This window comes from Trichoderma asperellum, chromosome 7 (genome assembly GCF_020647865.1).
Source record: "Trichoderma asperellum chromosome 7, complete sequence".
In the NCBI taxonomy this organism is placed as follows: Eukaryota; Fungi; Ascomycota; class Sordariomycetes; order Hypocreales; family Hypocreaceae; genus Trichoderma; species Trichoderma asperellum.
The window spans coordinates 2,393,567-2,415,522 of NC_089421.1; the positions used below are offsets into that span (position 1 = coordinate 2,393,567).

The 21,956-nt window shown below is 47.4% G+C and overlaps 8 protein-coding genes across 8 annotated transcripts; 4 read left to right on the forward strand and 4 right to left on the reverse strand.

The window, feature by feature from the left end:
- The first annotated feature begins 5 nt into the window (after positions 1-5).
- On the forward strand, positions 6-1,945 carry ALG8 (glycosyl transferase). The gene is made up of 3 exons (XM_024902056.2): positions 6-242; positions 352-1,118; positions 1,189-1,945. Exons 1-3 carry the CDS (start codon positions 166-168, stop codon positions 1,848-1,850), a joined length of 1,506 nt encoding a protein of 501 aa, XP_024758069.1. The 5' UTR covers positions 6-165; the 3' UTR covers positions 1,851-1,945.
- A 1,609-nt stretch (positions 1,946-3,554) lies between these two features.
- TrAFT101_011502 (uncharacterized protein) lies at positions 3,555-8,178 on the forward strand. The gene is made up of 7 exons (XM_024910125.2): positions 3,555-4,147; positions 4,211-4,276; positions 4,373-4,431; positions 4,502-4,520; positions 4,603-4,668; positions 4,727-6,450; positions 6,520-8,178. The coding sequence occupies exons 1-7, from the start codon at positions 4,145-4,147 to the stop codon at positions 7,613-7,615; spliced, it is 3,033 nt and encodes a 1,010-aa protein (XP_024758068.2). The 5' UTR covers positions 3,555-4,144; the 3' UTR covers positions 7,616-8,178.
- Positions 8,179-8,994: 816 nt separating this feature from the next.
- On the reverse strand, positions 8,995-9,597 carry TrAFT101_011503 (uncharacterized protein; the record flags this gene model as incomplete). The annotated part of the gene is made up of 2 exons (XM_024906189.2): positions 8,995-9,208; positions 9,269-9,597. The coding sequence occupies 2 exons, from the start codon at positions 9,595-9,597 to the stop codon at positions 8,995-8,997; spliced, it is 543 nt and encodes a 180-aa protein (XP_024758067.2).
- A 901-nt stretch (positions 9,598-10,498) lies between these two features.
- Positions 10,499-10,813, reverse strand: TrAFT101_011504 (uncharacterized protein; the record flags this gene model as incomplete). The annotated part of the gene is made up of 2 exons (XM_024905432.1): positions 10,499-10,744; positions 10,793-10,813. The coding sequence occupies 2 exons, from the start codon at positions 10,811-10,813 to the stop codon at positions 10,499-10,501; spliced, it is 267 nt and encodes an 88-aa protein (XP_024758066.1).
- Positions 10,814-11,554: 741 nt separating this feature from the next.
- On the forward strand, positions 11,555-13,243 carry TrAFT101_011505 (uncharacterized protein). Its single transcript, XM_066129281.1, has 2 exons — positions 11,555-12,911; positions 12,966-13,243. Exons 1-2 carry the CDS (start codon positions 11,843-11,845, stop codon positions 13,061-13,063), a joined length of 1,167 nt encoding a protein of 388 aa, XP_065985413.1. The 5' UTR covers positions 11,555-11,842; the 3' UTR covers positions 13,064-13,243.
- TrAFT101_011506 (uncharacterized protein) lies at positions 13,075-17,389 on the reverse strand. The gene is made up of 2 exons (XM_066129282.1): positions 17,237-17,389; positions 13,075-17,172 (listed from the first exon to the last, which is right to left on the reverse strand). Exons 1-2 carry the CDS (start codon positions 17,322-17,324, stop codon positions 13,181-13,183), a joined length of 4,080 nt encoding a protein of 1,359 aa, XP_065985414.1. The 5' UTR covers positions 17,325-17,389; the 3' UTR covers positions 13,075-13,180.
- A 2,077-nt stretch (positions 17,390-19,466) lies between these two features.
- On the forward strand, positions 19,467-20,253 carry TrAFT101_011507 (uncharacterized protein; the record flags this gene model as incomplete). Its single annotated transcript, XM_024898731.2, has 2 exons — positions 19,467-20,012; positions 20,083-20,253. The coding sequence occupies 2 exons, from the start codon at positions 19,467-19,469 to the stop codon at positions 20,251-20,253; spliced, it is 717 nt and encodes a 238-aa protein (XP_024758063.2).
- A 73-nt stretch (positions 20,254-20,326) lies between these two features.
- Positions 20,327-21,835, reverse strand: TrAFT101_011508 (uncharacterized protein). Its single transcript, XM_024910124.2, has one exon. It carries the CDS (start codon positions 21,770-21,772, stop codon positions 20,387-20,389), a length of 1,386 nt encoding a protein of 461 aa, XP_024758062.2. The 5' UTR covers positions 21,773-21,835; the 3' UTR covers positions 20,327-20,386.
- Between the last annotated feature and the right edge of the window lie 121 nt (positions 21,836-21,956).

Below are 21,956 nucleotides of genomic sequence, written 5' to 3' on the forward strand. Positions count from 1 at the left end.
AGAAGGTGTGGCTGCTCCAACTGCCTTATGTAATCCGCCCTTGAACTCCAAATGGTCGCAATTTGTTCTCTACACTCTGCCCTCGCTGCTCGGAGCGTCGTTTGGAATTGCGCAACTCTCGGTATCGACGCAATGCGGTAGCGTTTCCGCCCAGCTACAGACACAATGGCCGAGTCGTACCCAACTTTGACGCAGTGCGCGCTGGTGGCCGCCGCGTTCAAGGTGCTCCTGTTCCCGGCCTAGTGAGTGCACGCACATGCCAGCTTAGCTGTTTTGCTTGTGACGGGAGCTCGTCTCCAGTCATCACGAAGGTGGATTATCGACATAGGCTAACGCTTGTAACCTGCGCAGCAAATCAACCGATTTCGAAGTTCACCGCAACTGGCTCGCCATTACCAACAGCCTCCCCTTGTCGCAATGGTACTACGAGAACACCTCAGAATGGACCCTCGACTACCCTCCCTTCTTCGCCTACTTCGAGTGGCTTCTGGCCCATCTCGCGCGACTAGTGGACCCGGCTATGGTGCGAATAATCAACCTCAACTACGATAGCTGGGAGACAGTCTATTTCCAAAGATTCTCTGTCATTATAACCGAGCTGCTCTTGGTGTACGCCCTGCAGATGTTTATCGACTCGTCGTCCCTGCCGACGAGGAGGGCTGCTCAGGCCGCTGCGCTGTCCGTCATCTTGTCGCCCGGACTGCTCATCATCGATCATATCCACTTTCAGTATAACGGCGCCATGTACGGCATCCTTGTGGCATCCTTGGTGTTGGCGCGCTGCAAGTCTACGTTACTGCAGAGTGGCCTGCTTTTTGGCGCGCTCCTGTGCTTCAAACACATCTACTCTTACCTTGGGCCGGCCTACTTTGTCTTCCTTCTGAGGACATACTGCCTATCATCGAAATCCATCTTCCGAATCAAGTTCCTGAATTGCGTCAAGCTTGGACTTGGACTTGGAGGAATATTTGCGGCTGCCTTTGGGCCATTTGCGCTGATGGGGCAGATCCCCCAAGTTCTCAGCCGCTTGTTTCCATTTTCTCGCGGTCTGTGCCATGCCTACTGGGCACCCAACGTCTGGGCGCTTTATTCCCTGGCTGATCGGGTTTTGATTTACTGTAAGTTCAGACTCAAGCTCCAAATGACCTTCTGCAGCAGAACGATACGAAAAGAAACTAACAAAAACAGTTGCGCCAAAGCTGGGACTGCCATTAAATGCCGAAGCTCTAAACAGCGTCACTCGTGGCTTGGTCGGCGACACTGCCTTTGCAGTTCTGCCCGAGATTAGCCCCAGGACGTGTCTCGTCTTGACGCTATTGTCTCAAGCCCTGCCCCTGATCAAGCTGTTTAGACGGCCTACCTGGGAAAATTTTATCGGAGCTGTGACGCTATGCGGATATTCGTCGTTCCTTTTTAGCTGGCATGTGCATGAAAAGGCAATTCTCTTGGTCATCATTCCCTTTAGCCTGATTGCCTTGACGGATCGACGGCACCTCAGTGCATTCCGACCGCTGATCGTGGCAGGATATGTGTCTCTTTTCCCGTTGCTTTTCACTCCCGCAGAGTTCCCGATCAAGACGATATATACAGTCTTCTGGTTGGTGCTATTCCTCATTGCCTTTGATCGCCTGGCACCCGCATCGAATAAGCCACGCGTATTCCTCTTGGACCGGTTCAGCACGCTTTATATCGCAATAAGCATCCCCCTGATTGCGTATACCTCCCTGTTCCACCAAATCATATTTGGGAAGCGACTAGAGTTTCTTCCCTTGATGTTTACGAGTTCCTACGCGGCGATAGGAGTGGTGGGCAGCTGGGTGGGATATATGGTTGTGTATTATACATCGTGAGGATTGTATCTGGATGGGAAAAAACCGAGGGCATAATGATACCCCAAGACTAGATAGATAAAAATCGTTTGAATTGTATTCTCATCTCTTTTTGCTGCTGTGTTGTGGCCTTGGTCGCCAAATCTTATGCGTCGCCTGAAGTGCGGCTTTGAAGCCAGCTGAGTCATCAGGTAGGGCCGGGACGTGTGGGGCGCTCCACGTGAGGCGAGGCTGAACGATTCCCGTTTTGTGCTTGGCGGGTGGCACTAACGCTGAGGCTGGGGGTGACATTGACGGGGAATGAGACAAGAAGCACAAAGTGCCTGCGTTTGGAGAGATAAAGACGAGATTCGGCAAAGAAAAGAAAGCTGTGGATGAGCTGTCTTGCTCAATTGGCAAGATTAGGCTCTGTATCTTGTTTCCTTTAATGGACGATGCAAAGGGTCGCAGGCGGAATGACGTCAGGGCTAGTGCGGCGAGTTGCCCAATTTGGAAATTAGGGGATTTGCTGAAAACATGGACCGTTGCTGTATTTTCCAGGCCGTCCATGGCATCGCATGTAGTATACCACTCATGAATGCGTGTGGTGCCGTGTAAGCGTGCCGCTCGCTGCGTGGAAAGAAACCGCGCTGTATGCGCTGTAGCTGCAGCCTCAACGGCGCTCGCTGCACACGTCGCGTCTCTCACTCCAGAGTGGCTCCCGAGGAGGAGAACCAGCCCGGCTCCGCCAGATTCGACCTACCTGCCGCCGCCGATCCGCGCCGTGCACGTAACGGGACATAAATTAGCGAAAATTTGATAAATAAGCTCAGTTCAATTTGTGCATTATTCTTTGGAGCCCTGGGAATAAAATGAGTCCAAAAACGCGAGTGTTATGACTATGTGCGGAATAGTTGCGCGTGTTGAAGAGTAAAAGGTGGATGAATGGGTTCTGGGCTATTTTTCACATCTTTTTTCTCAGGCCCTTGTTTTTTGGGGGGAGGACGGGCTACGGAAGGCCGGGGGTGGGAAGGAAGGGGGAAGGAAGAGCGAAGATTGGACGGTGGCAGACAGGAATTTTGGCCGGCATGTTTCCGTGAGGTGCTGCGGTACGGATGAGGTACTTCATTGAGGATGTTGCGATTGGGGGGTGTGCAGGCGTTATTCGAGAGTAACGCGGCAAGAAAGATGGGGGGTTTTTTCTTGATGAGAATTATGAATAGGGCTTTGTATTTGAGAGTGAAGGAGTCAGAGATGCTTTAGAGTTTTTTTTTTTTTGTCTTTGATTGCATCATAATTTGTGCCTTTGTTTTCACAGCGACAGCACCAACGCTATTGACGATGCCTGGTGTAATGAGCACCTCTTTCGTCTGTCTATATCTACAATTTACCGTCAAGTGCGCCGGCTTCTGATCCTAAAATACGAGGAAAAAAAAAGTATCTTCTATGCTATCTGATATCTTGGTAACACTACTAATGTCAAGCCATTCAGTATCAGCTCATTTATTCAAGAATGCCAGTGTCCTCTTTGTTCTCTATTCTCGCGAGGCAATCGACAACAAGTACCCCTCAGGTACCCTCACCTCCCACGGTACCGATCGAGTACGAGTACCGCCTGCCGACACCAGCCAAAAGCCCCCTTCTAGGCTGTGTGGCTACCGAGCACCAGCCCGCTAAACCGCTAGACGCTGGTCTCCACGGCGGGACGCATTTTCCCTCCCAGCATTACCTAAAGGTCCCGGAACTTGAACTCTAGTTCGTTCCGTGGCAGCTCTTCCTCCCACCCGCGCAATTCTTTTTTTTCTCCTCCTCGTCTCCATCTGTTGCACGTCACTCGGTCGCGTCGTCTCGAGGCTCCAGCCCGCTGCCACCACCGCCTCGCATCCCGGATCTGCAGAACATGCCCGCTGCCGATCTCGCCGTCTTCCTGCCCGGACCGCGTTCCCTCTAAAGCTGCCAGTTGCAGCCTCGTGTAAGTGCGGATCAAGCATCTGAACGACCCGCCTGCCAGGCACCGCGACTTTTCCCCCAGCCCGCCTCCACGCCCTCGAAACCGCGAGCCACGAACACGAAGCCGGCCGAATTTCTTCCACACAGCATTTTTTATATCGCCTATTCGCAGCGTGCTCACGACCGAAGCTGCAGCTTCGCATCTCGCCAGTGCCTCGCCCGGATGCCTGTTCTGCCGGGTCCCTCGATTAGATAACGCGCTAAGCTTCCGGCTTCCTCTGCTCCTGATTTGGCCTCGACGGTGAATCTGCGACGCCTCTTTTTCTCACCTTCTTCACCTCCCCCGACTGCACTCTCGACTCCCATTCCCGCCCCGGCTCGCAAACATGGTATGCAGTCACCGCCAACCGTCCGAAGATTGCCCGCAGCTCACTTACACGCTACTATAACAGGTGCTCTATAAAAGGAAGCCGGTGCAGTTCTTGCCCCCGGCTGAGGTCGAGGACGAGGACACCGAGGTATGCCAAACAAGACTGATTCACCGCTGGGTCGCTTGCAGCAAGAATTATGGCGAGCATGGAGGCTGACTTGGCCTGATATTGGCTGCGCTTTAGGTCTGGCAAATTCCTCAGACAGGCGAAATATTTGTGTCTTACGAAGAATATTTAAATCGGTGAGCCTGCCTTGTTTCTGATTCTGATGCGCCGCATTGCTGACAACTTGCCTTTTTTGAATCCCTCTAGAATGGATTTTTACAAACAGGTGACTAGCCTCGAACCCGCCCGGTCCCATCTGTCGCGCGCAAGCTGGTCGTGGAAGCGTATACTAAAACTGGAATTTATAGCGTCGGTTCAATGACGAAATCACAGGCCATTCCGGCCTTACCTTTTTTGAGGCTCTCACCAGCGAGGTTTGTTTCACTTATACTTCCACTTTTAGCTGATCCCTAGCTCATATAGCTGTGACAGCGCGCTGGTGGTCAAGAAGTAGAGGCTGCTTTCCCCGAAGCGCTCAAGGGTCCCATTCTCCGCAAAGTCCAATTCCAGACCATTTCTCGCCTGGATAACCTCGTGGACATGGTATACGACGAATTTAAAGCCGACTTTTATCCCGGAGAGGATGTCTTTGTCACCCTTGACGAGTTTAACAACGAGCGACGCCCCTGTTTAGTGCGGGAGAAGACAACCTTTGGTGCCAGAATCTTGCCAGATGGGTCGAGCTCTCTCCCCACAAGCCGGTATCTGGTTGTTCTCGGCGGAGGCTCAGGAAAAGAGCAAATCGTGACTGATGATAACCTTAGCCGTGAGCGTGGTGCCTTCACAAAGTCCATGCTTCGGTCTTTCATTAAGAGAACAGTTACCAGGGAGGCGTGGAATGGCGCGCCATGGCTTGTAAAGAATGATTACGCTACCCAATACCACATTGATACTAGGATCCCCCCTCACCTTCGGCACGACACCAAAATCCAGGAACGTAGGCAGCTTCTGGCGCAGAAGCGCGAGCGAAACTCACTGGACGTTGTAAATGGACACGGCGCCGTGCAGACTGGCCCGGTGCGCCTACCTGAGTTAAAGCCTGCTCCCAAAAGCCACAAGGGAAAGCAGACTCCTGGCGGTTCAGGGACCAAGGGCCTTAAGTGGCCTGGTGATATGGTCCATGATGGTGTGAATGGTACTGGCTATCCACGACACGACGAACAAGTTGCTGTACCGCGCGAGCCGACGCCTCCACCCCCGCCTCCTCCACCGAAATATCCCATCGAAGACCTGCAACTTGAGCCCCGGGCTGGAATTGTGCGTCCTCCGCTAAAATTCATATGCAGAGATCCTCCCGTCGAGGTAGAAGACGATGTCGATCGCCGCCAAACCCACCTTATCGATCTTATCCATCGCGGACTTGACATGGAGAGCGTCGGGCCTCTCTTGGAGACGTGGGATACGCTCAATGTTTACTGCGAAATCTTCAAACTTGATTCTTTTACTTTTGATGACTTTCTCGAAGCGATGGAGGTTGCTTATTCCAGCGGTCCAGTGCAACTGTTTGATGAGATTCATTGCGCGGTTTTGAAGATTCTCGTTGATTCTGAGTCTGACGGCGGTAAGGTGCGAATCACGCTGCCAGAAGTGGAAGAGGAGGACAGCGATGAAGACGAGGATGATGAAGAAGAGGACGACGAGGATAGTGGGGAAGAAGACGCTCAGCCGGAGGACATTCCCGTGGCTAGAGCCACGCGCAGCAGCCTAGCAAAAATCGAAGCGGAGAGACTGGCAGCTGAAGCAGCGGCTGCTGAGGAGGAAGAGCTCCGAGCGGAACAGGAAACAAAGAATAGAGCGGAAGAGCTTATGAAGGAGTTTGACTGGATCGAGCACCTACGAAAACGAAACTTTCAGGATGGTGGCTGGCAGAGAATTTTAGTCGGTCTGCTGCACCAACTCTCCAAGAACGAGCGCCAACAAAAAGCATGCGAGGAGCTGTTGCAAAAACTGGTACCTGCTGAGATGGTACCATCTCTGGAGAATGTGAAGAAGCAGTATACCGAGCTGGATATCAATTATCGCATCAAGGCCCTGCAGATTATCTGCATGCTGACAATGGAGACAAAAGCTGTCCGAGGTTACATGGAAGATTGCAGCGAGACAATGACCAAGTACCGCAAAGACAAGATTGAGTGGCAGCGACAGCGAAAGCAAGTGTAAGTTGACATTTCTACCAATGCGTGATATTATGCGCATGCTCTCTTACTGACAACCTCGCTTTACAGAACAGAAGAGCTTCGACAACTGAATGAGCAGCGTAAACTCTTAATGCCAGAAAATGAACCTACTGAAGAAACCAACGGTACCCCTGTCAAGGAGGAAATTGACGTCAAGATGGCAGACGCGGATGAATCAATCATTAGCAAAGATGACGAAGCCGAGGACGATCAAGATGAGAGCTCCAAAAAGAAGCGCCGGGGCCGTGTCTTAACAGATAAGAAGAAGAAGCATGAAGAAGAGGAGAAGCTCAAGAAGGCGAGAGAAAAGGCGCTGGAAAAGGCCAAGCCGCAGCAGTCGAAACAGTACATCAAACTTTTAAAAGAAATACAAAAGAAGGAGGATATCATAAAGAAGTGCGAAGAGGAAGTTGCTATCATCGATAACGATCTACGCGAGGCCGACTGTCCACGAACGCGGGTACTTGGAAAAGACAGATTCTGGAATCGATACTATTGGTTTGAGCGAAACGGTATGCCCTATGCGGGATTGCCTGATAGCTCTACTGCACATGCCGAATACGCGAACGGGTGCATCTGGGTACAAGGTCCAGATGATTTGGAACGGGAGGGATACATTGAGCTGCCTACCGAGCTTCAAAATGAGTACAAAGCCAAGTTCGACATGACAGTCCCAGAGAGGAAGGCCATGGAAGAGGGTGGCAGCAGCGTTTTCACCGCCAAGCAATGGGGTTATATCTCGGAACCAGAAGAACTGGACCAGCTCATCAAATGGCTGGACCCTCGAGGCTTCAACGAGATCAAGCTACGGAAAGAACTGGTCACCTACCGAGATAGGATAGCCAAGCACATGAAAAATCGGATAAAATGGATCACTGGCAAGGCAGTAGAAGATGAAGAAGGCGACAAGGAAGGCGACAAGAAAGATGAGCCAAAACGAACGAGACCAAGGGCCCGCGATAGGACACCTGAGCATCGTCCTACTTTTCGCTGTCTGCAGTGGGAAAACACGATGGCCCTGGATGAGCTGGGACACTTGCACAGTGAACCACCCCCACCTCCGCGATCTAGAAAGCAGACAAAGAAGCGAGAAGCGATGGCTGAACCAGCATCAAGACCAGCGACGAAGACTCGGCGCAAATAATGGAACCAGAGGCTGCTTTTTGCCTCGCGAGCTAGAATGGTCGTGTTTGATCGCACCGAAGATGAGCGGCGAGCACATAAATGTACATCTAAGTGGCTGAGTTGGCTCCTGGTTTACGAGCGGCAGGTTTTCAAATCTCTGCTACCATGGAGCGTTTGTCCGAAATACAGCGCATCATGACAATTGGTTAGATGGACTTTGTATTAGATTTAGACAGGAGTTTGGGAACTGACATGAAAGAGAAGATAAAAAAAGGCATCCTTGTGTTTGGTTTTGTATATTTTCTTCATTCCCTTCGTTTATTGCGTGTCATAGGTGCTGTGCCAAGGAGACTTGTATATAACGCGTTTGAAAGCTTTTGGTGTTGGTTACACCGGAAGGGCTTGATTAAGAACAGCTTTGTTGAATGAAGGAGGATTTTCTAGAGTATTTGTACTTATGAGAGGCTTATGAGAAGAGTGATATTGCATTGTATGGATATTTGAGGTAGATTGCTAGGTAGTCGAGTAAGGCTGAATAAAGATTCTGACCTGGCTATTTACTACAGTGTTGAGATGTTTGTGGACGTTAATAAGATATGCAATTAATAACTGCTTTTCTATTCGGCTACAACATTTTTCTAACATAGTATCCCTACCCAGCCGCGTTGCACAGAGGCGTCTGGCCCTCACTATCCTTTGCCTCAATATCAGCTTCACCCTCAAGCATGAGCTGAACAATACTTTCACTGCCCTTCCAAACTACCAGCCATAGTGGTGTTTGACTCATATAACCATATCCATCAGCACAAGCTCCGTTTTCAAGCAACAGTTTAGTAACTCCATCATTCTCTCGTAAGATTGCCCAATGTAGATGTAGCGGCGCATAATTGGCACCTATTGCCTTGATGTTACACCTCTTTTCGAGACATGGTCTAACAAGGGCAGTAAGGTCATGATAAGATGCTAATTGAAGCTCGGAAACATTCTCGGGAGGGGCTTGAATTTGAATCACATATCCACATAGCAGGAAGTAGACTCTCGATCACAGTATAAAATGTTAACTGCTGTTGCTGTGGTCGCTAATTGGACGCGTAGATAAACTGGCATCGTCTCTATCGCTTACTCTCTCAGAGAAATCGGCGATGCTTTCTCTGCCTTCTAAGTCTTCTACTACGTAAGATAGCGAGAGGAAAGCTAGCGATTTGAGATGTTGGGCAATATGTCCCCAAAGAAGCTCATACGGCTTTTCCATCCTGCGCTTCTCAATATCTGGCGGAACAAAGTCACAAAGGGGACATACGAGGGGATCATCCCTGGTCGCTAGCCGTCGGTTTCGCCGTATACGTGCCAAAATTTGTGACCGTGTGAGCTTATCCCCATGGTAAGTATTTAGGTGATTTAAATACTCTGTTTTTGTTTCAAATTCCAGCGGGTCTTCGTTGTGATCAAGGTCGCAATACCATTTCTCGTGTGAATTTGTTCCGACCAATTAATTGAATGCCGCCTTAGCATATGATCCATCCAGGATTGCAAGCTAGTGAAGTATTGAAGAGGCTCAATGCAGTCCTCAGAAATACAGACATAGGGATCGATGTCTTGGTCAATATGAGTCCTGTAGATATATTAGAAGGCCTTCTAGATACACTAATAATTAAGGGATGTTATTACATACTTCCAAGCACTCTCTGTTAGAGTTGACAAGTCTATAGGCATGGTACAGATTGCGCAAGGCTGATGTCTTTCCCCGATTTTTGGCCTCGGCATAGGGGGATAGTCATTCTCATTAAGCGGGTTGTCTTGAAAAGACGAGCTTCTGCTAATGACTGTGCTTGGAGACTTTGACTCTGACCGATTGTTGCGAACTATTGCAGAAGGTGAGGCTAGAGAAGGAAGCGCACCAGGACCTCGGATGACCTTCTCCAGCTTCATGGGCCCCGCGTCCTTGTTAGGGGACACCTCTGGCGTCCTTACATGGTCCTCGCGCTCTTCCTCATCCACCATGGTCTCCAAGTTGTCTTCATTATCCCTTTGATAGGCAAGTTTCTTGTTATACTCCTGCATATACTGCAGCGATATCCCTCGTGCATGGATGGAAGCTCCAAGCTGGCTGCAGAGGCTTTTCCGCGCGCAAGGAAATCTTGTCTGCACAAGCGAGACGCACAACGATTCATCCTGATTATGAGTGTGACGCGCTAAGCGGCGAATATTCACCGATAAAATATGAAGTTGGTCTATTGCAGCTTTGAAGGCAGGAAGTCCAGGGCTCAATTCTGTTATTTCCTCGGTGTTGTCGGGAGAGTTTACTGGAGACCTATCAGCGCCTTCTCGTGGTATTGTAAAGTATGGATATTACCCCATAGGAGATTATCTTGTATCATGTCTAGCAACTCGAGCACCATGTTTTTTATCACTATGTGAGGAGCTAATCTCGCATTGAGAGATGCCCTTGGCACAGCGAAAGCTCCAATATATGCCGCCCATTGATTAAATCGACCCCATAACTCTTCTATTTCTAGATAATCATCTCCCTCTGAATTTTCTTCTGCCTTGAGTCGATGTTCGAAATCCTTTAAACAGAGCTGTGCAGCATCGTAAATGGACTGGCCCGAGTCGTAGAACATAGAGCCTTGTTGCGGCTTTTCGTGCTGCGGAGAGGTACTCATGGTAAGATGCAGCAAATAGGTCCTCAATTATAGCGCCAGCACCTCGTCGTCCAGCCGCCAGTTTTATATGCCGACGGTATTGGGATGTGTTGTAATTCAGTTGTTGAACACAAACCGTGGCGTTGAGATGTTGAACACAAACCATGACATTGAGATGAACACAAATCATTAAATTGAGATGTTGAACACAAAATATGGCATAGAAGCAATCTAACTAGGCAAATTTCTCATCCTGGTCCTCATTGCGCTCTTGTTTTTTTGCCTCCCTCTATGGGCACGGCCATCTCGATCTTTCGCTCCTTCGACTGGAACCACCAGTAGATTTTTCGTAGGGTCTCGGCTTGGACACGCTGAGGCTTGCCATCTTGTTTGTATTCTAGCTTACGTCTGAAATCCAGCTCGCCCTTGCCCATGCCCTTGCCCTTGCGATATGCCTTGGCCTGCTTAGAGTTCGCTAGCCCAATATCTCCTACAATAATGAGGCCCTTCAACTAGTTAGTAATCATAAAACAAAACACACAAAGCAGACTTACTGATTTCTGTCGCGAAATCATGACATTTAGGCGGTCCACCTCACATGTGATACCCGGCCCAGATTGTTTGGGGTACCCAAAACAACACGCACGATATCCGTCTCTCGGCCTTGGTAAGACTCGACAGTCGGGGGCGCTACACGTCGCAGGACAGAATACTCTAGCTTTTCCTGGATCCATCGCTCTATGATGGTGACGTTGGAGTTGTACGGTGCGATTAGTAGAATAACAGTATACACAAGATCTAGGTATTCATGGATACAAACCTTCCCCTCTGTCCTTTCTTTCTTCTCCCCGCCTGCACCTATATTGTCTATACACACCATGAAAGCCATCTCATGGCACGACAGAAATCTTATATCAAAGCTATAAGCGATAATGCCACTAATGTGCCGCTTCAAAGCTACATCTACGCACGACGGAAAGCTCTCTCCACCATGAAAGCTCTAGTGTGCTTATGGGCGTATCATCTTGTCCTATTCCAGCGGAGCAAACACCTTTGATAGACAGCTAGAGTAGCTCGTCTTTATAGGCCAGCACTATTCGAGACTGTAGATTTGAGCACACATTCTGCTAACAATCAATATCTACTGCTAAGATGGACGATACAGACCCACTCGACTCTGAGCCTCAATCTTGCCGCACCAAACCAGAATACTTGTTATATAAAAATCCTTCTACAAGCAATTGTAATGCTAAATTTGATAGGTGACGTCCGAGGCGATTGAGCGGTTTACAAAGACATTACAGATTATCATACATCGAATGTGTATGTATGTGCTCACCCAGCAGGCTGCTTGAAACATGAATGACCAATCATTGATCAGAGCAGCCTAATCCCTACAAATCGCATATCGGTAGTCTGCCTTAATGTTCCATTCAGCCCGACGCCCAATTACTCGGCGATACTTGCATCTCAGCCGCAGCATACCCCGCTTGGGTGCAGCAAGGCTTTGGAGGAACAAAGAGTGAGCCTTTAAGTGAGCCTTTGGGCGTGTGATTCGGAACATCACCAGTCCAAAGCAGCCTGTCTGCCTGCTGCGAGTATTCATGGCTCAATTCACGCAGCCCACAAGTCGAGACGACTTTCACGTGGCCGTAATATGTGCCTTGCCGAGCGAGGCCGATGCCGTCACGCTGCTCTTTGATCAGTTCTGGGACGAAGAGGGGGATCAGTTTGGCCGAACAAGCGGCGACAACAACACTTACATAACTGGCCGACTCGGCAAACACAATGTGGTTCTCGCCGTGCTCCCAGGCATGGGAACCAACACCGCAGCATCTGCGACCGCAAATTTACGGTCCAGCTACTGTAGCCTCAAGCTCGTTTTTCTTGTCGGCATCTGCGGCGGCGTGCCCAAAATCGCAGACTACGATGTGTTTCTGGGCGACGTGGTCGTAAGCAAGGCGATTGTCCAGTACGACTTTGGTCGACAGTATCCCGGGCATTTCGAAGTGAAGAAGAATGTTGAAGACAGCCTTGGGAGGGCAAACAAGGATATCCGCGGGATGCTGGCCGTCTTTGAAACGGAGCTTATGAGAGACAGGCTGCAAACCAAGTCGGCAATGTACTTGAAGCAGCTGCAAAGCGCTGCTGCGAAGAAGCGGCGACGAGCAAAATACCAGTATCCGGGAATCGCTGAGAACAGGCTGTATTTGCCGGCGTACGTTCATCGGCACGTAAAATCATGCGACATCTGCAGTGAATGCGACAGCACTTGCGAGTTGGCTGCCATGACATCTTGCGCCGATCTTGGGTGCGAAGCGGCCAAGCTTGTCAAGCAGGACATGCCCTTTGAAGACGACAGCAACTTTAGCTCCACCATCTTTATTGGACGGATAGGCTCCGGCAACACTGTGATGAAGAGCGGGGAAATCCGCGACTGGATTGCCAAAAAGCATAATCTCATTGCCTTCGAGATGGAGGGCGCTGGAGCGTGGGATGAAGTCCCGTGCCTGGTGGTCAAGGGCGTTTGCGACTATGCGGATAGCCATAAGAATAAGCGATGGCAAGACTTTGCGGCTGCTACTGCTGCGAGTGTGATGAAGGCCATTTTAGACCGCTATATTGTAACTGATGGGGGTCAACGTCCAGTTGCAGCTCAGCTCAATGGTGGTGGTGAGATTTCATATATTCTACTCACTATTTTTCTCTAAGCTAATGCAGTAGCAGGTCAGGGTAAAGGGAATAGCACTCGGAGCATTTCTGGAAATACATTTGGCGACAATGTGCGGATCGTTCAAGGCGATATGACTTGGAATGGAACTTGATAATATGAGTTTTACCTCTTGGTTGTGGTCGCTAGTCAATTTGAATAGATACCTTCTGTCTAGTTTCTGTTATCTGTATCTTGTACCTAAGTGTGAGAGACTTGTATCTTTATAAACTCAGCTAAGGTAGTAAATGATAGACAACCAAGTTATCAACAATAAACTCTTAATTAAGATGGACATTGCATCTTTAGTAGCTCCAAAAACGCACAACCACCCTGATCTTCTTTTTTTAATTGTGCTTGAATCACAGTCTTCGCCGACCAGGTCCCCCGGATTTACATTAGATGTATCGCTTAATCCCAAATCACGGTGACTGGAATTCCTAGAATCCAGCACCCTTGTTTCTGTTCTGTTCAAGCCAGGGGAGCTGGGAGACTTGATGATTGTGACTTGGTTTCTGCGGTCTGTATATACCAGCAATGAGTCCGATAATGTTGGCGGCCCTTTATCACCAATCCAGAACTCTATTGGTATCCATATGATACTTTCTCCACTTCTCCAAATCCAACTTCCACCCATGTGCCACTGTCGCGAAAGTTTGTCCCAATGCTCCCATGAGGAGTTTTTAAAAATGCAACGATCAGTCAGGATATCACCCGTAACAGGGTTAAATAACAACCAATCACCTAAATCTTTAGTTTCAACGCTGAACAAGGAAGTACCAGTAGCGATTTCCCGGATTTCCACCTTTCTCCTGGAACGAGAATCTTTACTAATGACAGCAAGAACTGTAGAATCAGAATTAGCAGAGAAGGCGATATCCTCCACCATCCAATCACCCCCCCACTCTTCAAATCTGTGCGCACAGTGGCCTATAGGTGGCTCCCAGATTTGCACTTCATGAGAATTGCTTAATGCAACGAATCTCGAACCCAGAGAAATCGCCACCGCGTGAAATGTATAGGGAAATTTATCAGTATCGAATTTATACAAATTCTCGCCAGATTTCACGCACCAAATCCTGACATGTCTCTGAGACTTTTCATACCCTGCGACCAGATAATTCGAATCATATGAAAAGGCTATCTTCGTCCGCTTAGAGCCTGGGCCTTGGAGCACCTGCATGACTTTCCCCGTGTTGACATCCCAAATCTGGACATCGTCTTTGTCTCCGACTCGTCGTGCAACAAAATCTAAGTTGGTAGAGAAGCATGGCTTACACCACTCAGACGAATTCCCACTTTTGATCACCCGAACTACCTTCCCACTCTCTGCAGCGATTATGTTGATATCGCAGCCCTGATGATCCATTGCCGCTACCAATTTTGAATCTACCGATATATGCTCAATAGACTTAGAGTAAAGGCTATTGTCAGCTTCGGTCAATGCCTCAGCTTTGCCAACGCGCCAAATAACCACATCTCCCCTTTCATCTCCAGTGGCTAGAAGCCACGACAGCTTTGTCCCATTCCAGCCTAGGGAAAAAAAACAGTTATAAGCGTATCTTATGAAAATGTTTTGCTGGAATTGGCCTGTCGCAGTACTTCCAAGCATTAAATTTAGGGGAGTACCTATAAGAAAAGTTGCAGAGTCGGGTGAGAATGCAAATTGATAAATCGCAGGGCAGAACCAGGTATTTTCCAACGTAACCCGGTGCTTTATTGTCCATGTCTTGGTGCACCTGAGCTCAATATTGTGTTTATCATATACGTAGGCAAACACTTCAGAATTGGGCGAGAATTGAGATTGTGTTTTGTACTCAAGATCATACCAATCGCTAGCCCATCGTTGAGGTGGCCGCTGAAGATGCTTTATATCTTTCCCAGTCTGGACGGAATAAATTGCGACACGAGCCTCATCTATCAAAGCTACTAATTCAAAATCAGATGAAAAAGCTGCACCAAAAATGTTTTGCGTATTTCCTAGACGAATTGCCTGTTTTTGAGCACCGGTCTTGGTCGTCCAGATAGTCAACTGTCCGATATCGCCGGCATTGACTGATGCCGCCAGATCTCCGTTCCGTGATAGGGCAATGACCCTTTCTGTCCCGTCCACAAACTTCAGGCGAGATTGTTCTATCTGTGTCCGGTTATTGATGGACCATCTTTGCACGACACCTTTGCTCGACACGGAGATTAATTGACTTGAGTCAGACGAAAAAGCGATATGATGGCTCGTGTCAGGCTCAAAATTTATTTCCATTCCTTCTTCATCCAAGTTCAACTGAAATTCAAATTCTCTCACGCCTGATTTTGGTCTCCAAAAAGAAAGGGTGTCGTAATGTAATAAGCCTAATAGAGACGAGTCGGGAGAAAAATGTAGTGATGTAAAGTGCTGCTTGGATTTTATAACCTGTAGGCGGGAATATCGCCTGCGTGGCTTGTTTGTAAAAACAGGCAGGTATCCAAATTTAGCATGGATAGCCTGTCGAAATGTCTTATTGATTGTGTTATCACTGTCCCCAAAGACAAAGGCTGCGTAATAAAGCTGTAAAGGAAATGTGCGCACATATTCTTCGCAATTATGGATAAATTGCCAAGCGTCATCGATAAATTGTTCAAGGCTGTTATTCCTCCTTTCTCCATACGCGTGCGTCGTTTCGCCAATGACATATTGGTTACCCTTGTATTCGCAACGTCTTGCCGTAATGCTTTCAAGCTTGTTTAGAGCCTCCAGCCCTTGCTCAACCGCATTCAGAAGGATTAAAGATTCTAACCAGCATAGAAATTTGACCTTGAGGAAACAGTGAAGAATTCCATTCTCTCTTAGATGTTCTTCGACGTTAGATTTCTCAAGTTGACAACTTTGAACCAAGTGTTCGACCCAAAACGTGCAACAGTATACCATAGATGCTAGAGGATCAGGATCAGGTCGAGTGATTTTAGTCCCCTCAGTCTTGGGATCTTTAATATTGTATATATCGTATGTCAGAATACAAGACATCGCGCATAACGAGTTCTTAAACATTTCAGAATGTTGATATGCGATTCCTGAAGGGAAAATGCTCTTGGCGGCTTTTCCTACCATGTAGTCTTTAACGGATTGATGAACAAAATAGACAGTGTCGTCTCTGATAGATAAAAAAGACCCACAGTCTTTGACCGTGTCACTCATATCGTGCAAGCTGTAGTCCGTCTTATAACCTTTCCACTGACGCTTTATAAACTCACGAAGTTCTTCAAGCCGAAGAGGCCTTTCGGCCGTGGTGACAATTGAGAGCAGGCAGATATTTTGATCTTTGTGTCTTGATTTTTGAGTAGATCGCTCCATGATCAGGTCATAAAGGTTTTCCAAACCAATAGGCAGCTCCTCCAGCACGTCTGCTATATTTCGACGATCTGTTTCACGCAACAGTTCAATGACAAGCGATACCCAGAGAAAGGTTCCCTCTGCCTTCATTTTCAAGGTGTTTGCTGTTTGTATTTGGAGTTTTCCATCTCCCTCCAGTGCCTCAATATCTTGAATGGAACAACCGATGTATGCGTCAACGGATTGGGAAACACACTCAGCGTTTGCTTTGAGTTCTAAGGTGAGCCTTTGAGATTTCTTGATTTTTCGGAGCCTTCGCTCTATATCTTTCACATTTCGACTTGAAAGCAACCATTTGACGTGGCCGGTTGTTTTGACAATAAGATTTAAGAGCGATCTAACGTCGTTCTCACATTCGTCAAGAGCATCGATGATACAGACAATATCTGATAATTCTTGATTCTGCGCAATTGTCTCAAATATATCGCAGAGGACCTGCCATGCATTTGGCCCGCTAAGTTGACTTATTGTATCTCCGAATTTCTTGCGAATGGCAGAGACGAGTTTTTGGCGCGGCTTGAGGAGTGAAAGGATAAGCCCCCCAATAGCAGCAACAGCACTGTTGATTCTATTATCTGTTGCTTGGAAAAAGAAGTAGCAGAAGTTGGAGTTTATCCCAGGATTCTTTCCCAGGTCATCAATAATGCCGCATAGGAGCATTGTCTTTCCTTTTCCAGGATCCCCTTTGATCCAAAGTGCACCGCTCTCTTTAGTATTGCGCCACTTCTGGAAGTCATCATGATTCAGAATCCATTCAAAGGATTCATGCAAAAAGGGCCCTTTCAAATCCAATATTCGTTTCCTATCGTAAAACGGGTCCGTTTTACTGATTTTCCCGAGAAACTGCCTATCTTCGTCTAGGAGAATTATTAGTCAGTCAGAATGCAAATGCCTGAGATTATGGCTATTATAGAAACGTACCCTCGTCAAATGTCGCATGCAAGTCGCCCTGTATGAATGTCGCATTGTTTCCAGCTACAATGTCCTTCATTTCGCGAAAACTAGCCATTTTTCATTCCAATTTGGCAAAGCTGCATTATACTGAGGCACGAATGTCTGAATGAAAACACAATAGCTACGATGAGCCCAAAGGGCTTTTATATCTGCGTCACTACCATGCATGCATGTATGCTGTGACACGTACTCATGAATAACGAAGACACGTGTATCCAGTAATGGCAGGCAATATATGCTTTGCTCAAGGCAATGTATGTTACAGAGGAAGGCTTGGTGCGGCGGATAAGGCTGGCAATTGGTTAAGAGTGAACTTCGTGCAGTAGCCTGGCTGTGAGGATCCCTGTATAATTTATTGTATAGGTCAAGCTTTGAAGAGGGGGCTGCACGTTGTACAATTCGTGCGATGTATTTCGCAGCCTAATTGATAAAGTACCCCATAAAATGTCGCAAATAACTATTTTATACTATTCTTTTACAGGCAGGGGGGGATAGAAAAGAAGGTTTCGCCAAATAAAAATACATTAAAGCTATGAAAAGTAGTAGAACTACCTGGTAGTAGAAGCAGTAGAAGTAGAAGTAGTAATAAGGGGTAAAAAAAACACTACCTTATGTAAACTACATATAGTAGCATAATGGCAGTGTGTGTAATAATTATGTTGCGTGTATAATTCTCTCTATTTTTTTTTTTTTTGTTTCCCACCAAAGAGAGGTTCCACTGAATGCAACATGTAATCTTCGGCGGCGGCATCTCGACGCTTGTCTTTGATTGGGCATCATAACATATTTACCTTTTCATAAAATGTAGATTTATTGTTCTAACAATACACGAGGCGCATCTTTTTGTCCATCTCACAATAGAATTAGTTAAGCCCGAAACCTGCCTAATATTCTCTGTACATATGTTGAGCTTCCTAGAGCTCTGTAAACGACATTCATAAGTTCTACACTTATAATCGAATCTTGAGATGTGTGAAATGCAATTCTGTATGACGTATTATAATCGCATCGTCAGGCACATTTACCATGTAAGTGCGAGATGCGGCACTATGGCCAGGCACCGATATTTGTGAATGTTATTGTCTACGCAAAAGTTTGTAGACCGCTTCTGAGGCCTAGTGTCAATTGATGTGTGCATCGCCTTGTCAGCTTCCCAACTTGACCATCCCTGCGCGGAGTAAGCCGAGACGGGATCACCGAGTTTTACGATCGGATGCTCCAATCCCGACTTGTCAAGCAGCCCTCTTGAAGCTACGCATTAAATTCATTTCGGCAAACCCTCCAAAATAGTCTCACAAGTTATGCGAACGGCTCGGTGCCTCTGATCCGAGTCTGATAGATTTATGACTTGACACCGGGATCGCGATTCCAGCCCCAAGTTCACAGCCCCTGTAGGATTGCATACCAATCTGATAGGCGTATCGCGCTGCAACTGCTCCATTTTCCTGCCGTCACTGCTACCACCTCAATAATACAATAATACCTCCGATTATAGCCCGTCGTATTGCCAGCCCTCCATCTGCTCGTAGATCAGATGTTAATGAGTTGCATTAGTCCCTCCGATCTGTGTAGTACCTCACACATGTATGCTCAAGTTTAGACGAGCCCATCACAGAATTTCGATCTCCCTACCGAGGCTTACGGATGCTTAAACACGGCATATACTAGCACAGGCCGAAGCACAGGCTCTCTGATCTTCTTTGTCGGTAAACCTTCTTTGGTATAGGCGTTTTGACGTTTATGCAAAGAATTGATTTGGTGCCCAAAAAGGAAATTCGCCACGCATCTTCCCCGTTATAGTTCACATTATCAAACTAATTGGCTTGATCCTCTTTCCACTTTTGGATTATCAGAAGCTATTATATTTTTGGCTACATTCACCTCGGGACGGCTAGCCATCTTCAGTAGAGCTGTGGTAAAGACACACATCCAACATCGTCCGTATCGCTGAAACTTATGCGTTTGGCTTACAACGGCATGAACATGGATTCTAAGCAGGTGCAGAAGCGGTGGCAAAATTATACCCTTCGATTTTGCACTGGTGTTGAGAAAGGGGGAGGAAATGAAAGCATTCTCAATTGCTACATTTGTGTACACGGATATTTTATATATCTATCTCATAATGACTCCTCTATGAAGAGAGATTGATTCCAAGCAGCACAGATCAACTACCAGTTTATCAGTCAACAAGTTAACAATGGATCACAACGGAAGGCGAAGTCTATACAATGGGGGATATGACCCAACAACATCACCTTACCACCGTAATTATTCCGCTGTGGACATGGATGAAGACCCAAGGCACTGCCGAGAAGATGCAAGCTCAGTAAGCTCATTATCACCAACTGGCTATGATAGCGTTCGAAATACATACGCCGGATCTTATTCAGACGCGTACGAGTTTGCTGGAGCTTCAGGCAGTAGTAGGTCACGCGCTCAGCCTTCTTACCATCACCACCGTCTACCGGAGACAGAACAGTGGAGCTCAATGCGTGAAGAGTACAGTGACAGCTTGCACAGCTTAGTTGGGAAAGAGGGGATGCCGTCTCCCGCAAGACGACCACAACGACCCAGGATCAGATTCACGCCGGAGGAGGACCAGCTCTTGATCGAGCTCAAGGAACAGAAACATCTCACCTGGAAACAAATTGCCGACTTCTTCCCAGGACGCAATTCAGGCACATTGCAAGTGCGTTATTGCACAAAGTTGAGAGCCGAGGCTATGCCTTGGACCAGAGAAATGGTAATTATCTCATCCTACTTACGCTTCCACTACTTTATAATGGGCAATATTTAACCGGCTTCAAATTCAGGACCAGAGACTTCTAGAAGCTCTACAAAGTTATGAAGATGAGAAATGGCGGAACGTTGCGCAGAGAGTTGGAAATGGGGTTACACCAATGGGATGCTGCGATCGAGTCTGGGAGCTATTCAATATCCAAGTTGACGATGCTTCTCCATTTTCATTTGCAAATGACAATTAATTTTTTTTTTTTTTGTTTAAAGAAAATTGGGTTAACGACTAGGTGCAGAGACTCAAATTGGAAGTAAACGACAGTCAACATTATCTTTTTATGTACAATATTCTGTTTCAATTAAATAAATAAATAAATACATTTATGATGACAAAATGTGCTTTCCCAGCTCTTCTTCATTCATAACAGCGCCCGATTCTACTAGACTGACCAAAGCCTGATGACAAGACGCATCTAAAATTGGTTGCTGGCCACTGTTATCTTGGTTGAGAAAATCTGCAGTCTCAACCAGCCAACCATTGAAGTCTCGAATTTCTGTCTTTTTCCCGGCTCGTACGTCCTGAAGCATAGAACTAGAGTTCTCTTTGACAATCTCGCCAATCTTGTAGAGCATTGGACGAAGTCGATCAAAGGAAAAACGTGCAGTGAGCTCTTCTCTCAAGGCTTCCAGCGATTGAGTACTTTTATCGGAAGAAGCAAGAATATCGGTGCTGCTAGGATGATTTATAAGAGTTTGAAGTATACCGCTCGCTTCCCTGAGCAGGCGGTCTATAACTTTGGCGGTAACGCCATCAGGATCCTCAAAGAGGCGGCCATTCTTGCAACGAAGAATGGCAGTGAGTGGATTTATGGAAGCATTTACAACCAATTTTTGAAGCTGCGAGACCCAGAGGTCAGCTCTTGATATAGACCTTGCGTTGAGGGCCGGAGCCGTTGTAATAGCTTCTGTAAGATACGCTACACTAGGTGCAATCTGCCGAGTATTCTCATTCAACAGAACAGGCCCAATAGTAGAGTCAGCTGGCGAGGCGTGAACACTTTTGAACGGCCCTTCTGAATAGGCACCATGATTTGTGACGCATGCCAAAATATTAGGCCCATCGCCATTGGGATACCGGTTGGATATGTATTCTTGTCCATGAGGTGGCCATAGCTTTGACATGCCGTTTTGGACAAACACCACACTGCTGCTACTATCGAGATATCGTCGGAGTCTATCAGTTTCAGGCATGGCAGCAGCAGCTTTGGTTGTGACGAGAAGGTTGCGAATCTTGTTCGCATTGGCAACCTCTCGGACAGGGCCCTGGGAAGGTGTCTCCTCAGTCCACCACTCGATCTGGAACTCGTCTTTGCCGCGGTAAAGCTGCCCCAGGCGTATAATTTCCAGCCCAGGGCCTTCAACCCATTGGGATAAAAGCTCCTTTTTGTGTACAACGAGAGTGATTGGAGGACGGGGAGAGTGCATGGAAAGACAGCTGGCATAGAGGCGACCCAGATTACCTATTCCAAGGATGAATATGCGGCCATCTGGATTGTCAGAAATGGGTTGGTCGGAACGGATATTGCTGTCTATATTGGCTGGACTCCAAGCATATAGCTTAGGGGCAGGGTTTGTGTCATCTAGGAGGGATTTGAGCCATGATGGCCGCGTGGAGTAAGCCGCCATAGGCTTGATGAAATTTTTTGAGCAGAATTTGTTTGTTGCTATCTGAGGGCGATGAGAAATTATTCTTGTCCAAATAGCCATATCGAGGACTCAACGGAAGCAACGAAGTTGAATTGCAAGTTGTACAGATGGAAGAGTGAAAGAGCACGGCTTTACTCAAATTTATGTAAGCTGCTGAGATGAGGGGCAGGTCTAGGTTAAGATCCTATTGTTGGCAGGGAAAATACTACTGGCGAATATGAGCTTGAATTCAGGGCGAAAATGA